The sequence below is a fragment of the Macrotis lagotis genome, chromosome X (genome assembly GCF_037893015.1).
Source record: "Macrotis lagotis isolate mMagLag1 chromosome X, bilby.v1.9.chrom.fasta, whole genome shotgun sequence".
Lineage (NCBI taxonomy): Eukaryota > Metazoa > Chordata > Mammalia > Peramelemorphia > Peramelidae > Macrotis > Macrotis lagotis.
This window is the reverse complement of record NC_133666.1, coordinates 505,070,206-505,083,215: the sequence shown is the minus strand read 5'-3', so window position 1 is coordinate 505,083,215 and position 13,010 is coordinate 505,070,206. Positions and strand designations below refer to the sequence as shown.

At 36.0% G+C, this 13,010-nt stretch overlaps 1 protein-coding gene across 5 annotated transcripts in view; it reads right to left on the bottom strand.

Annotated features, from left to right (window-relative positions):
* Positions 1–332: 332 nt before the first annotated feature.
* RIPOR2 (RHO family interacting cell polarization regulator 2) overlaps positions 333–13,010 on the bottom strand; it is a 220,255-nt gene continuing 207,577 nt past the window's right edge. For 4 of the 5 annotated variants that reach the window (XM_074205656.1, XM_074205653.1, XM_074205654.1 and 1 more), the window contains exons 20-22: positions 9,444–9,527; positions 6,117–6,207; positions 335–2,471 (exon numbers count right to left, since the gene is read on the bottom strand). In XM_074205656.1, coding sequence (XP_074061757.1) covers positions 2,371–2,471; positions 6,117–6,207; positions 9,444–9,527 — 276 coding nt within the window. In that variant the 3' untranslated portion in view covers positions 335–2,370. Of the gene's footprint in view, positions 2,472–6,116; positions 6,208–9,443; positions 9,528–13,010 lie in introns of all 5 variants that reach the window. The other variant, XM_074205658.1, reaches the window with a different exon arrangement.

The following is a 13,010-nucleotide window of genomic DNA, read 5'->3' as shown; positions in this document are numbered from 1 at the left end:
GCCACCTAGCCACCCCTGGGGTACTTTTTTCAATAATACACTCTCACTTAAATTTGACTAGAGAGATGTAGTCTGTATATAGGTATTTATAATACGGCAGGTGCAAAATACAGATCCATAAAGTAATTCAGGAAGATGCAATTGACCTTGGAATTAGGAAGACCTGAGTTCAAGTGCCACATCTGTCACTTATAGACTGTGCGACCTTAGGCAAATAGCAGCCACTCAGTGCCTTAGGAACTCTCTAAGTCTGTGGGTTGCAGAACAGGTACAAATCTTTCTTGGTAGATGAAAAAAAGCCCTCCCATTATAATCACAGACATGGACTAAAGGAAAAAAAATTGTGGAGGGATAGAAGCCTGTAAGAGGTAATCACAGTTTGATCTTAGCTAAAGAACTAATGAGACTAAATGTGTCTTTTTAAATTTTGAGTCATGGTGTTCTATAAATGCTCATTTCAAAGAGGAAGTTAATTGACTTGGAGCATCTATTAGTAATTCAAAAATAATCTTTATTATAATTTATGTTATGAGAGTGACGGGTACAAATGTCACAAAACTAGAAGCCCTCTTCCCCACCAAAAAAAAGCCAAAGTCAGTACAAAAAGGTCTGGAATCATCAGTTCATGCAGTAGACATAATATAAAAATCACAGCTTTTAACATTAATGCTTTTACTTTCCTTAAAAAGAACCATCTCATTTATTAAACAGGTAAACAATTTAGACTATACAAATGTACCTTTTCAATAAAGGATATATATATATACATATAATATATATTTGTGTGGTATTTATAAGTATACAAATATGTACATCATCATAACATTCACAGTTGAAACAGTGATTTACCAGGAAACCTGGCAAACAATTTCCATTTTTACTTACTTTTTTTTTAGTTTTTTTTTTTTTGCCAGGCAATGGGGTTAAGTGGCTTGCCCAAGGCCACACAATTTCCATTTTTAAATGAAGTGCTTTTTTTGTTTTTTGTTTTGTTTTTTTTAAACTATATTAAAAATTTGATGAGTTTAACTGACCTCTAAACAGGGTATTGTACCAAGTGTTTGGATCTTGGAACTTTAATTACACTCATGAATATTCCTTCTAATACTTTAAGGATTGGTGAAATACCTTGGCATATCCTATATTTTTTATACTTTTATGGAGACAAGAGAGTCATTACTTAAAGCCATCTCACATGAATTTAGCACCCTGATTTTGCTGGCTCACACCTTTTTAGTGAGGCAGCCTCTGGAACACAGGCACTGAGGAAGTTATCTCTGAATGGAGGGGTATCTTGCATTGAACCTGCTTCATAAACCCTGTGAGTGTCAAAGACACCCTAATATACTTCCCTCTACTTCTTTCCAGGAACCAAGAATCTCAGTCTTCCCCCAACAGATCCCAAATCAATAGGACTTATCTAACCCTGATTCTACTTTAGTTCTGGTGTATGCTAGAGAAAATACCCCCCAGAATATACTTGGAAGGGTGAAACACCTGTTTTTCTTATTAATCCAAAAACAAATTAATCTTGAATTTTCTTAATTGAATATATATATATATATATATATATATATATGTGTGTGTGTGTGTGTGTATGCACACTCACACAGAGAGATATGAGTGGGTATAACTTTATAGATCTTAGATAATAGCCTGACTTTTCAATAGAACAGATGTTAAACCTGTGAATTATTGAAGGATGGTGGGGATGACTGAAAAAGGAAATAAAAGATTATATGGATATTAAACAAATTAAATTGAAAAACTAACATCCCACTCAGTTTTACAAACTAATCCTTTTTGTGGAAGTCCTTTTGAGCTCTTCTGAAGGACTTTAGATAGTCAGTGGGATAATTCAACCCTGAGACCATTATACAGAGAAAACAACAAGGCAGCTCACATTTATTACAGCTTGTAATAATAAAAAAAATCAAACCAAACCAAAGCCCTTTTCTTGTTAATGCCTACTTGCTGAGCTCACTTTTCCTTTATGGAGATAGAGCATCACATGAATATTTCAAGCTTTCAGGAACACTTTCAATTGAACAAATACAATGCAAGTAAAAGGCTGAGATGTCTATCTTTAAAATATCATCCATGGCGGATAAGACTGAATTATACTGGGTGTTGCCAGGAGGCACTAACAGAATAGTCTACTGACTCAGAGGCCTGCTCCACCATTGGGCAAAAGAAAAAGGTGACAGGAATTGAGTATCCTGACTTGGATTTATTCTATAAATAATCAAGTCTCTGCACCCTTTCAACAGAATTCCTTCATTGCTTTTTCTCCCTAGCTACATGACAGCACCATCCTAGGCAGGAAGTCCTGATGCCTTCCTCTTTAAGCATTGGGCAGGGTGTTGGTAGTTAGAAAGCGGTGGCAACCTCATTTCCATAACGCCCTCCAATCTTCACACAGTCTCGAGGAAACTGATCCAGCTGTTCATATGCCAGCCTCCCATCTTCTCCTGGATATAAAACACTGAATGTTAATTAATACACAAGAGGCCTTCAATTTTTTCTTACAAGAGAACTTCATACCAAGGTTGCTTAGAGATAGATTTGCTATATAGGTTGGCATGCTAATTTAGATGAGGAAAATAAACGCAACTAGCCAGTCTTTTTATCATGGTCCTTAAAGATGTTGGAAAGCAGCTAGGTGATGATAGAAGACTGGGTTGTGTGACCCTGGGTAAGTCATATAACCCTGTTTGCCTTAGTTTCCTCATCCATAAAATGAGTTGGAGCCATACTAGTATCTTTGCCAAGAAAACGCCAAATGGAGTCATGAAGAATCAGATGGATTGAACAACAAAAACATATAGTTATTTATATGGTTCCTTCCATGCCAATATCTTTGCCAAGAAAGCACAAAGGATTAGACACAACTGAAAAATGACTAAACAGCAACAACTTTTCTAGTTAATACTTGTAACTAAACTTTATTTGGGGGTAAATCTATAACTCTGATCAGGTTCTGCAAATGTTCAAATCTAAAAAGATGCCAGGATTCCCTTATTATACCCACCATTACCACCCTCCATTATATAAACATTTATTATTTTGGGGGTATTTATTAAAATAATATAAAAATAAATAGTGTATTTTATGAGAAGGTCTGCTGAAGAATCTCTGTCCAGGAATTACTCAGCTTTGCCCCATTTTATGCAAGATGGAGCAGGAAAGTAATAAGAAATTGATTTTTAAAAAAAGAAGTTCATTTAAAATGTCCCAGGGAACATCTTAACTATTTTTGTCATAAATCTCATTTGGCAGTCTCAGAGTCATGTTTTTAAATTCCCAAGGCACTTACTAGCTCTGTGACCAAGTCATTTAAACTTCATTAACCTCAGTTTCCTCATTTCTAAAATGGGGGCAATAATAGCAGCATTGCTGTGTATTTGTAATATTTGCAAAGCACTTTGCAAACTTTAAGGTGCTGTAACAAAGCTAGCTCTCAATTACAGAATAGCAAAGGAAACCAATTATACTGAAATACAGAAATAGCGAGTTCATGGATGCCAGATCAAGAAACCCTGCAGTGAAGATTTTTTCATAATGAAAAAGTCACATGCATTTCAGTCACATCAGTCTCTTTGTGATCCCCATTTGGACTTTTCTTGATGAAGATACATAGTGATTTTATCATTTCCTTCTCTAACTGAGGAAACTAAGGCAAACAGGGTTAAGTGACTTACCAAGGGTCATGTAGCTAGGAGGTATCTGCAGCTGGATTTGAACTCATAAAGATAACTCCTGATCATCCTTTAATTTATCTATTCAATTAATGAGGATTTTTGTGCACTGTTTTTTTGTGAAAGAGAACACATCTGTATCACAGAAGTCCTGAATCCTTTCTGTTTTCTTGGTTGTTTCTTTTGCAGTAAACAATATTTTTACTTTTGTGTCTTTAAACATGATAATTTAAGTGTCTGAGAGAAAAATTGACAAGTCTTTTTGTGAAGGACAGGATGATATGGTTAAGTTAATGGGGAGAAGTTAGACTTGAATGGATAGCAATTGTTAGCTGGTGTGGCTTGTGCCTCTTGGAATGACTATTTTTTTTTTTTGACAAATCTTATTTTGTCTTCAACAAAGGGAGGTTTCTGGGCGGCTAGGTGGCGCTGGATAAAGCACTGGCCCTGGAGTCAGGAGTACCTGAGTTCAAATCAGACACTTAATTACCTAGCTGTGTGCCTTGGGCAAGCTACTTAAGCCCACTGCCTTGCAAAAAAACTCTTAAATAAAAAACAAAAAAAAAAACCAAATAGAGGTTTCCTATTTTTATTTCTTCATCGTGGGGAATGTCTAGCTTGGAAAGTCCTTCCATTGATGCAGATTAACAATGTATCTAACTTTTAGTCATAGAAAAGTTGTCTGGCAATCTTAGGAGACCAGCTATGGACAATGCTATCCCCAACCAGAGGAAGAAACATAAAACAAACAAACAAAAAAAAAAGCAAAACTCTTCAGAATCTGAATGAACATTACAATCACTTTTTAAAAATTTCTCTTATTTCTTTCTAATCTCATGGTTTTCTTTCTTTTCCCTTAATCCTCATATCAAAAAATGACTAATCTGTAAACATGTTAAACACAAATTGTACATATAGTATCCACCATTTGCCACTGAGGGGAGGGGGCTGGGAAGGGAGAGTAGAAGGAGATAATGTAACTTAAAAATATGCATATGCATGTGGATGAATGTTGATAAACCTTAGAAAAATTGAAAAAATAATATAAAATATCTATTTAAAAAAATTGTCTCAGTCTCGAGAGGTTGGCCCAAGGTCTCATAGCTAACATGGAGGAAATGAGGCTTGCTCCAGCTCTTCCTAACTTTGAGACCAGCCCTCTCTATGTATTATTTTATCTTGCTTTTCTAGCTAATATATACTATATACAAAATAAAATTATATTTAGCTATTTATTAAATGTTAATTTTACCTTCATTATTATTCTAAAATGCTACTGGAGGTCAAACTAATGCCATAGGGAATTGTGCCATATTTCCAGGGAATTAAAAGCCCAAGAAGTCCTCATCTTATCCTTCAAACAAACAAATTCAGGCTCTCTTTTCAGTTATTATTAAAGAATATGCTCAGTAGCAGAAGGCAACACTAAGCCAGGGTGAGACAAATCACATGTAGAAGAATGAATAGGAGATTGACGCGACTATTATGCATTCCCCCACGGACTGTTAAACTACTGGAATCATGGCTTCTTTCCAAGTCATACCATTGACCAAGATTATATCTGTGGGTTTCTGCTCAGTATAATGTTCTTAGAGTTTGTCATTGTACCTTAGTTGTAAATTTGCATTTTGCTAATTAATACTTTTTGCAATGTTTGAAGAACTACTCTTTCCTCATCAGGAAAATTTTAAGAAAAGAAATGTGCAATCATCTTTTTAAAATTAAACTATGTTATGAAAATGCTCATTTTATTCTGTAAATTAAAGATAAAACAAAATTTTAAAAAAGTATAAAAAATTAAAAAAGAAACAAAATGGTCAGAAACCTGCTAAACCCAAACTTTAAAAAGTCAGGTAATTAGTTAATTGTAGAACTAATTTAGTTTTCCCCCCTACCCCAAAATTAAAAATCACTTTTATCTGATGTAAGTAACTCTCAGGGAAGTAGAAGCTAGCTGGGTAGGCAAAAGATTCTGAATCAAGTAGAGATTGCTGTAGTTTTTAAGATCTCTAGGCTTTCTCCATTTGCTGGAGTGCCATGGAGCCCCACTGATATGGGAGGGAAACCCTGTCTATAAATTTGTTCAGTCATATCTGACTCTTTATTACCCCATTTGGGGTATTCTTTGCAAAGATACTGGAGTTAGGTTTACTATTTCCTTCTCCAATTCATTTTACAGATGAGGAACAGAGGCTTTTCCAGGGCCACACAGCTAAGTGTCTGAGGTCAGATATGCACTTAAGAGGATGAGTTTTCCTGATTCCAAGTCCAATGCAATATCCACTTTGTCACCTGGGTGCCCAAATAAAAGAATGATCAATAATTTAGATTGTTTCCTTAATTTTCCACAGAAACAACCTACATTAAAAAAAAGATGCATTCACCACAGCAAATATAAAGATATTTTTAGAAACTCACCAAGAGAGAGCAGTGTTTCAGAAGCTACATTTCTGATCTCTTCATTATCGGACTGGCATAGACTTATCAGCATTTTAATGCTTTCAGTAGCCTAGAAAATGGCAAAAAGAGAGTTTTGGAGAAATTTCTCAGCTTCCTACTGCTTATCAGGTACAACAAAGAATTCTGACTTTTGAATGGAAAAAGATATTGCCATCATACTAGAGAATCCAATTCAATTTAACAACTTTTAAAAACCTTCTATAGCCCCTGCCCTAAGAACAAGGAATTATCAATACAGTTGAAAGTAAAGACAACAACACACAAAATGACAGAAAATAATTTCAAGAGAGAAAGATTGCTTATAACCAGGGGGATTAGGGGAAAAAATCTCAAGCAGGGGTGGCATTGGAGCTGTATATGTGCCCACATCTCATTTATATATAACAATAACTTTCTATTTAAGCTTCTTTTCATAAGGAACAATTAATGTTGAAAAGGACAGAAAAAATATTTTTTGTATAAAAGAAGAGGTTAATGTTATCCAAATTTATGAGGTATTGCTGATATTTTAGATGAACATTTTGACAACTTCTATTTGTACAAAAAAGAGCTTCATTTTAACACAAATTGCTAAAACATTCAAAGAAATATACTTTTTATATGGGATATGGACAGTTTTGGAGAGAAAATGATCCAGGGAATAGATTTCTTTGGTAATAGAGTTGAATGATATTGAGCTTGTGAAGGAACAATTAAATTTTATAAAAGGGCAGACAAAAATCTTTCATTTATTAAAAACTTGAGAAATGTGAATAGACAGAGAAACATAGTTTCCAGGGCACCAAAGAGATGGAGGACATTTTTTTTGAAATTTCAGAACTGAAAGTATGATTTTTTTAATTCTCCTAAAACTTCTGCTAATTTATGCATATGTCTTATGACTAAAACAAGAAAAGCTAAGAAAATGAGAAATCACATAAACATTTAGAGTGAGTTAATAATAAAAATAGGACTATCAGTCTGATAGAGGAAATTTGGGGTATTATAACTTTTTTTGTGTACAAGGTGAGTCACTTGTACAAGGTGAGATTCTTACTTAAGCCTAGGAAAAGACTTATAGCATATAGCATCCTACAAGACAGGAGGAGAAGAGGAGGGGATGGATGGTGAATAAGTGGAGGGAATGTTAGACTTGGATGGCAGGAAATCAGGAAATTCTGAGTTTGGATTCTGTTAAGATCCTAGCCAAGTCACCTCATTTCTGCCTGATTTCCTCATCTATAAAAGAGTTGTTGAAAGGATAAAAATGATATATGTTAAAGACTTTGCAAACCTTAAAGCACTAAATAAATATTAGCTATTCTACTTTTACCCATCACTACCACTTACTACTACTACTACTACTACTACTACTACTACTATTACTACTACTACTACTACTACTACAAGATTTAAATTATACTATACTTTCAAAAATATATTATAATACTACATAAAAATCAGTTAGGCTTTTACCAGTGATTAGGTTTTATCACTAATAGCGAAAAGCTTGCATTTATATGGTACTTAAGATTTGCAAAGTACTTTACAAACATCACATTTAATTCTCATAACAATCCCAAAAGATAGATATTATTATTGCCATTACATAGAGTTTGTGTATAGAGTCTTTAGGAAATTTGTCCAATAGTTATAAATTGTTAAATAATGGAAAGGTTGGCCAGAGGAGGTTGTAGACTCCCTGAATATATTTTCTCATTGACTTAAGATGTCCTTAAGGTAGTTGTTGTCTCTTGCAGTTTCAAAAATGAGATTCTTTATCCTTTGATTCCTAGAATTAGCAATTTATTTATACTGTCATCAGTATCTTTTCAAAAGTGCCACATTTTTGATATATTTATTGTGACTGTTTTACAGTGACAACAGAATGTTTTGGTTATGAAAGAGATTTGTAGAATCCATGGTCCTTTTGAGGAAGCTGATTCTGTGGAAGACATTTGAGAACTACTAAACTAGATAGATGATGGGCAATGAGGTGTCACAATGGATAGAATATATGGCAGACTAGTCAGAAAAGACTAATATTCCCAAGTTGAAATCTGGATTCAGATATTTACTAGCTGTGTGACCCTGAGCAATCTTACACTGGAAAAAGAAATGGCAAACTATTCAAGTATTTCTGTCAAGAAAATCCTAAATGAGTCAGATACTACTGCAAAACAACAATAGTGTTAAGTAAAACTAGATGATCTCTCTTAAATCTCCCTCAATCATGATTTTTGTGATGAAACAAAAGTTGTGGGTTGGACTGTTTATTGTCCACAACTGGGAAGGCTTGGTCTCAATGTAGCCATGATCATGGGATAATCATTTTGAACTCCATGGGCTTCAGTAGTATTTATTGTTCTATTCCAAGACCTCAAAGGGCACCTTTCTGTCCAGGAACCTAGTGAATATAGGTCACTGGTTATATGGACATCTAAGTGAAAGAATGTAGATAGAATACTACATATTATTAGAAATGCAATTAGAATACAAACCTACTGGGCAAGTCTTATTGATAAGGCACCAGTCTCATCACTTTCATGAATAAAAGTAGCACATTTCATTCACTTGCTATTCTGATCTTCTAAAGCTGAGAAGTTTGGGGGTATTTGGGGTGGGGAAGGCAATGGGAGGAGCATTGGGTGGGTAGGCAATGGGTAGAAGAGTACATTTAGAAGATTTCAGGGCAATGTATAGAAAAGTATGGATAATAGTTTGAATAGGAGAAGAACCAGAGTCAGAGGGAAGAATAAAGAGGTTAATTTGCTCAGGCAAGTCACTTAACTTTTGTCTACCACAGTCTCCTCAACTGTAAAATTGGAATAGTCCCATCTCATAAAATTGTTATAAGAACCAAAAGAGATAATATCTATAAAGTACTTATCACAGAGCCTAGACCATAGAAAAGTTCTATTCTGTTCACTCCAACCTCATGGTTTAAAATTTCAACCTAAAACTTCATAGGAAAACTTAATTGACCTATTAACTCCTTTCCTAATCTCTCCTCCCAACCTCTCCCCTCCTCCTAATTCCTTTACTGCTAAAACCTTCTTAGAATTACCTCTGTCCACTCTGTGTATATGTACTGAATATATGTCATTGTTTATATTTCATATTCTTCATTAGATTGTGAGGTTCTTGAAAGCACTCTCATTTTTAAAATTTTCTGTTTGTTCAGACTAGTTTCACATAGTGCCTTGTATATGGCAATCCCTTAATAAATACTTGTTGACTAAGTCAACCAGTTTTGCATCATTTAATATTCTGAACTATCAAAGGAATGCTGGTTCTGGGACTCACCTCAATGCTTTTCAGTGCCATGCATGCTGCTTTCTGTAGGTGAAGGTTTGTCTCAGTCAGTGCCTCACAGTAGTACAGTAAAGCCTTGGGGAAAAAAGACACATGGAAAAAAAAGTCAATCAAGTTTGTTTGTGCATGTGTTATCTCGACTCCTTAGAACAGGCACCAGTCTCATTGATCTCGATGTTCTGGTTGCAGATTTCAATTTGCTATGCTTGCTCATTCTATTGTGATTCTTGCTCATCAATTCAATGGAGGGAGTCTCCAAGACCTTTTTCATTTCTTCATGAGACTGAACCTGAGACAGGGGCAAACTTTGGCTATCCACCTTAATTCCTAGCCAATCTTAGACCCAATTTCACTCTGGTCTTGGTTTATTTTGAGGTGAGGGACAAGTGAGTTTTAAAGTACATTATGTAGGGGTGACTAGGCAGTGCAGTGGATAGAGCACCAGCCCTGGGGTCAGGAGGACCTGAGTTCAAATCTGACTTCAGACACTTAATAATTGCCTGGCTGTGTGGCCTTGGGCAAGCCACTTAACCTCATTTGCCTTGCAAAAACCTTGAAAAAACCCCAAAACAAATAAAGTAAATTATGTCTCTGTGTCCAATGTACTCAGGTATATACATTGAATAATTTTAATGATCTAATTCATCTTCCCTTCCTTAATTTTTCAGATGAAGAAACTGAGATCCAAAGGACTTGTCAAAGCATACAAAAATAATCAGTAGCAGAGTGAATATTAAAACTCAGGTGTCTAGGCTTCTAGGATAGTCCTTTCCCCCACCAGCCCATTTTGCCTTATTTAACCTTGATGCTTCTCCAGTAGTAAGAATCTGTAAGTCAAGAAGTTGTTCACTTTAGTTCTAACTTCATCCAGTTTTGGATTCTTTTGAGGTTAGCACTTAGTGAATTTGAAAGTCAGTTCTGTCACTATTATTTGTCTGTGTTCTCTCATGGATCCTTTGGCAGTCTGGTGAAGCCTACAGAACCCTTTTCAGGATAAAAATGTTTGATGGCATAGATTACAAGGGATTTAATTATATTGAAATGTATTTATCAAAATATTAAAACAAAAAGGTTATGAATTCCTGCCTTAGATAGTAAGCTTCTGGGTAGGGACCAGGACTTTGCAAGTCTACAGTATGACAGCATGAACAATCAGGTACTTAAAAGATATTGCTTGACAATATTGAATCCTTTGTATTCGGGGTCACTTCTGGGCTTTTAGCACTGGCACTAAGCTCTTCCTGAGCTTGGACAGGAGGCATCCACTTGGCACTTCCTTATATCCTGCAGAGATATACAGCTCTAGACAGCAACCACAAAAAGAACTATCACATTACTCACTTTAGTTTGAGCTGTTGCCTAAGAAATCCTGACTGCTGTGAAACCCAAATTGGTAATAACTGCTAGAAGGGAACAAAAGAACACACTGGGGAGTAAGAACAGTTCACTTCAGTCAGTACTCAGGCTTACAGTATTTCCTTTGACAATGCCTGAGGCTGATTAAAAATAAAATCAACATCCCCATGGGAGATCGTCATTACAGAAGAAGGGTGATTTTCTCCATGTACAGATGTGGGAAGAAAGAGCAGCAAATACTGCATTTGTCCTTTAAAGCTTTGCCGTGGTTCAAAAACAATGAATCAGTAAAAATCAAGTAGAGACCTATAACAATTTCATGCCCCACTATGGCAGTCATGCCCTTCCCTTGTATATGTTTTAGTGATCCCTCAGCACTATGTATACAGTTTAGCTGACTGACATGTACAGGCACTTTTCTTTACATGGTAATAATAGATGGTATTTGCGTAGTGCTTTAATACTTTATAGATGTTATCTCATTTGATTCTCACAATATCCCTAAGAATTACCAGTATGATTGCCCCATTTTATAGAAAAGGAAATTGTGACACGCCCATAGTTATACAGCTAATGGATATAGGAGTGGAACCCATGCCTCTCCAGATCCCTATGTTTAATTCTCTTTCCAGTTTCCATGTTCCCTTTATTGATCCTGCCTTTGATAGCACCTGGTAAACTTCTAAGTAGAAGTTGGAGAGGGGGGAAGATGAAATATAGAAGAGGAAGATGATAATGGACAAAGAACCAAAGGCTATGGGAAGTAGGGAGGGTAGGTGAAGATATATACAAATGGTGAGGGAGAAGGAAGAAGTACATGTCAAATCTGAAAAGAACCTTGGAGCTCCTCCTCCTGTCTGGTACCCCTCATTTTCCAGTCACTGTGGTTACTGACACCCACTGAAGATTGGATAGCTTGCTCAAGATCATTGGTATGATTTATTTGCTGAGAGTAAGGAGGAAAGAAGACTGGGAACTCAAGAAGAACAAAAACATTTGTTGTGAGGAATGCAACAAAGAGTCAACAAGAAATGATGGATTATTGAGTAGTATGAAAACCCCATTGAGTTTACATCTCACGAAAAGGAACTACAGACTTCTGGGGTAATGTCCATCTTCTAAGTGAAGGAGCAATCTATTTTGGGGGGGTTGCTAATCAATGGAGTGAAGTGACTTGCCCAAGTCACATAGCTAAGTAATTATTACATGTTTGAGGTTGGATTTGAACTTAGGTCCTTCAGACTCCAGGGCCAATGCTCTATCTTAACTTTGCCACCTAGATGTTCTGGAACTACAGACTTTCAACAATAATATAAAGGAACAAGAATGGAGGAAAAGTACAGCAGTTTATTCAACAAGTTAACAAACACTCAACACTCAACTTTGTTTAAGGCATTATGCTAAGCACTGGCAATAGAAAAGCAAAAACCTTCTGCCTTCAAGGAGCTCACATTTATTTTTAGAAGTTCACATTCTTTCTTTCTATCCCTAGGAGCTCACATTGTTTTTTAGATTTTTCAAGGTAATGGGGTTAAGTGGCTTGCTCAAGGCCACACGGCTAGGTAATTACTAAGTGTCTGAGGTCAGATTTGAACCCAAGTACTCCTGACTCCAAGGCTGGTGCTCTATCCACTGAGCCACCTAGCCGCCCCCCCTCACATTCTGATGAGGGACTCAGTATACAACTATATACATATAGGGTAATAAACTGGAGAAAATCTTAGAAAAGCACAGAGGGATTAGGAAAGACCTACCGCAAGAGGTTCTAGAATTTGAATTGAGATGTGAAAGAAACCAGGATATGGATCTGAGGAGGGTATTCCTTGTATAGGCAACAATCACTGAAAATATATACTCAGGAGATGGAGGATGCATATACAAGAAACAAGGTTAGTGTTACTGGGTTGTAGACTTCATGGAGTATAAGCATAAGAAGAATGGAGGTGGAACAATATTTGAATAGCTTTAAAAACCAGAGATTGTATATTTGAACAGAAGAAAATAGTAGCTACTGAAGCTTACTGAGTGAGGGGTGGGGTGGGGTGACATGGTCAGATCCAATGGGCAATGAAGATATGGGAAATAGTCAAGAGGGCAAGGGATTTTGGGATTCTCTTGAGAGCATCTTTGAAGTGACTGACTGTGGTGGAGCTTGAGTAGGGAGATAAATGAAGTCTGAAGAGATACAATGGACTAGAAGAA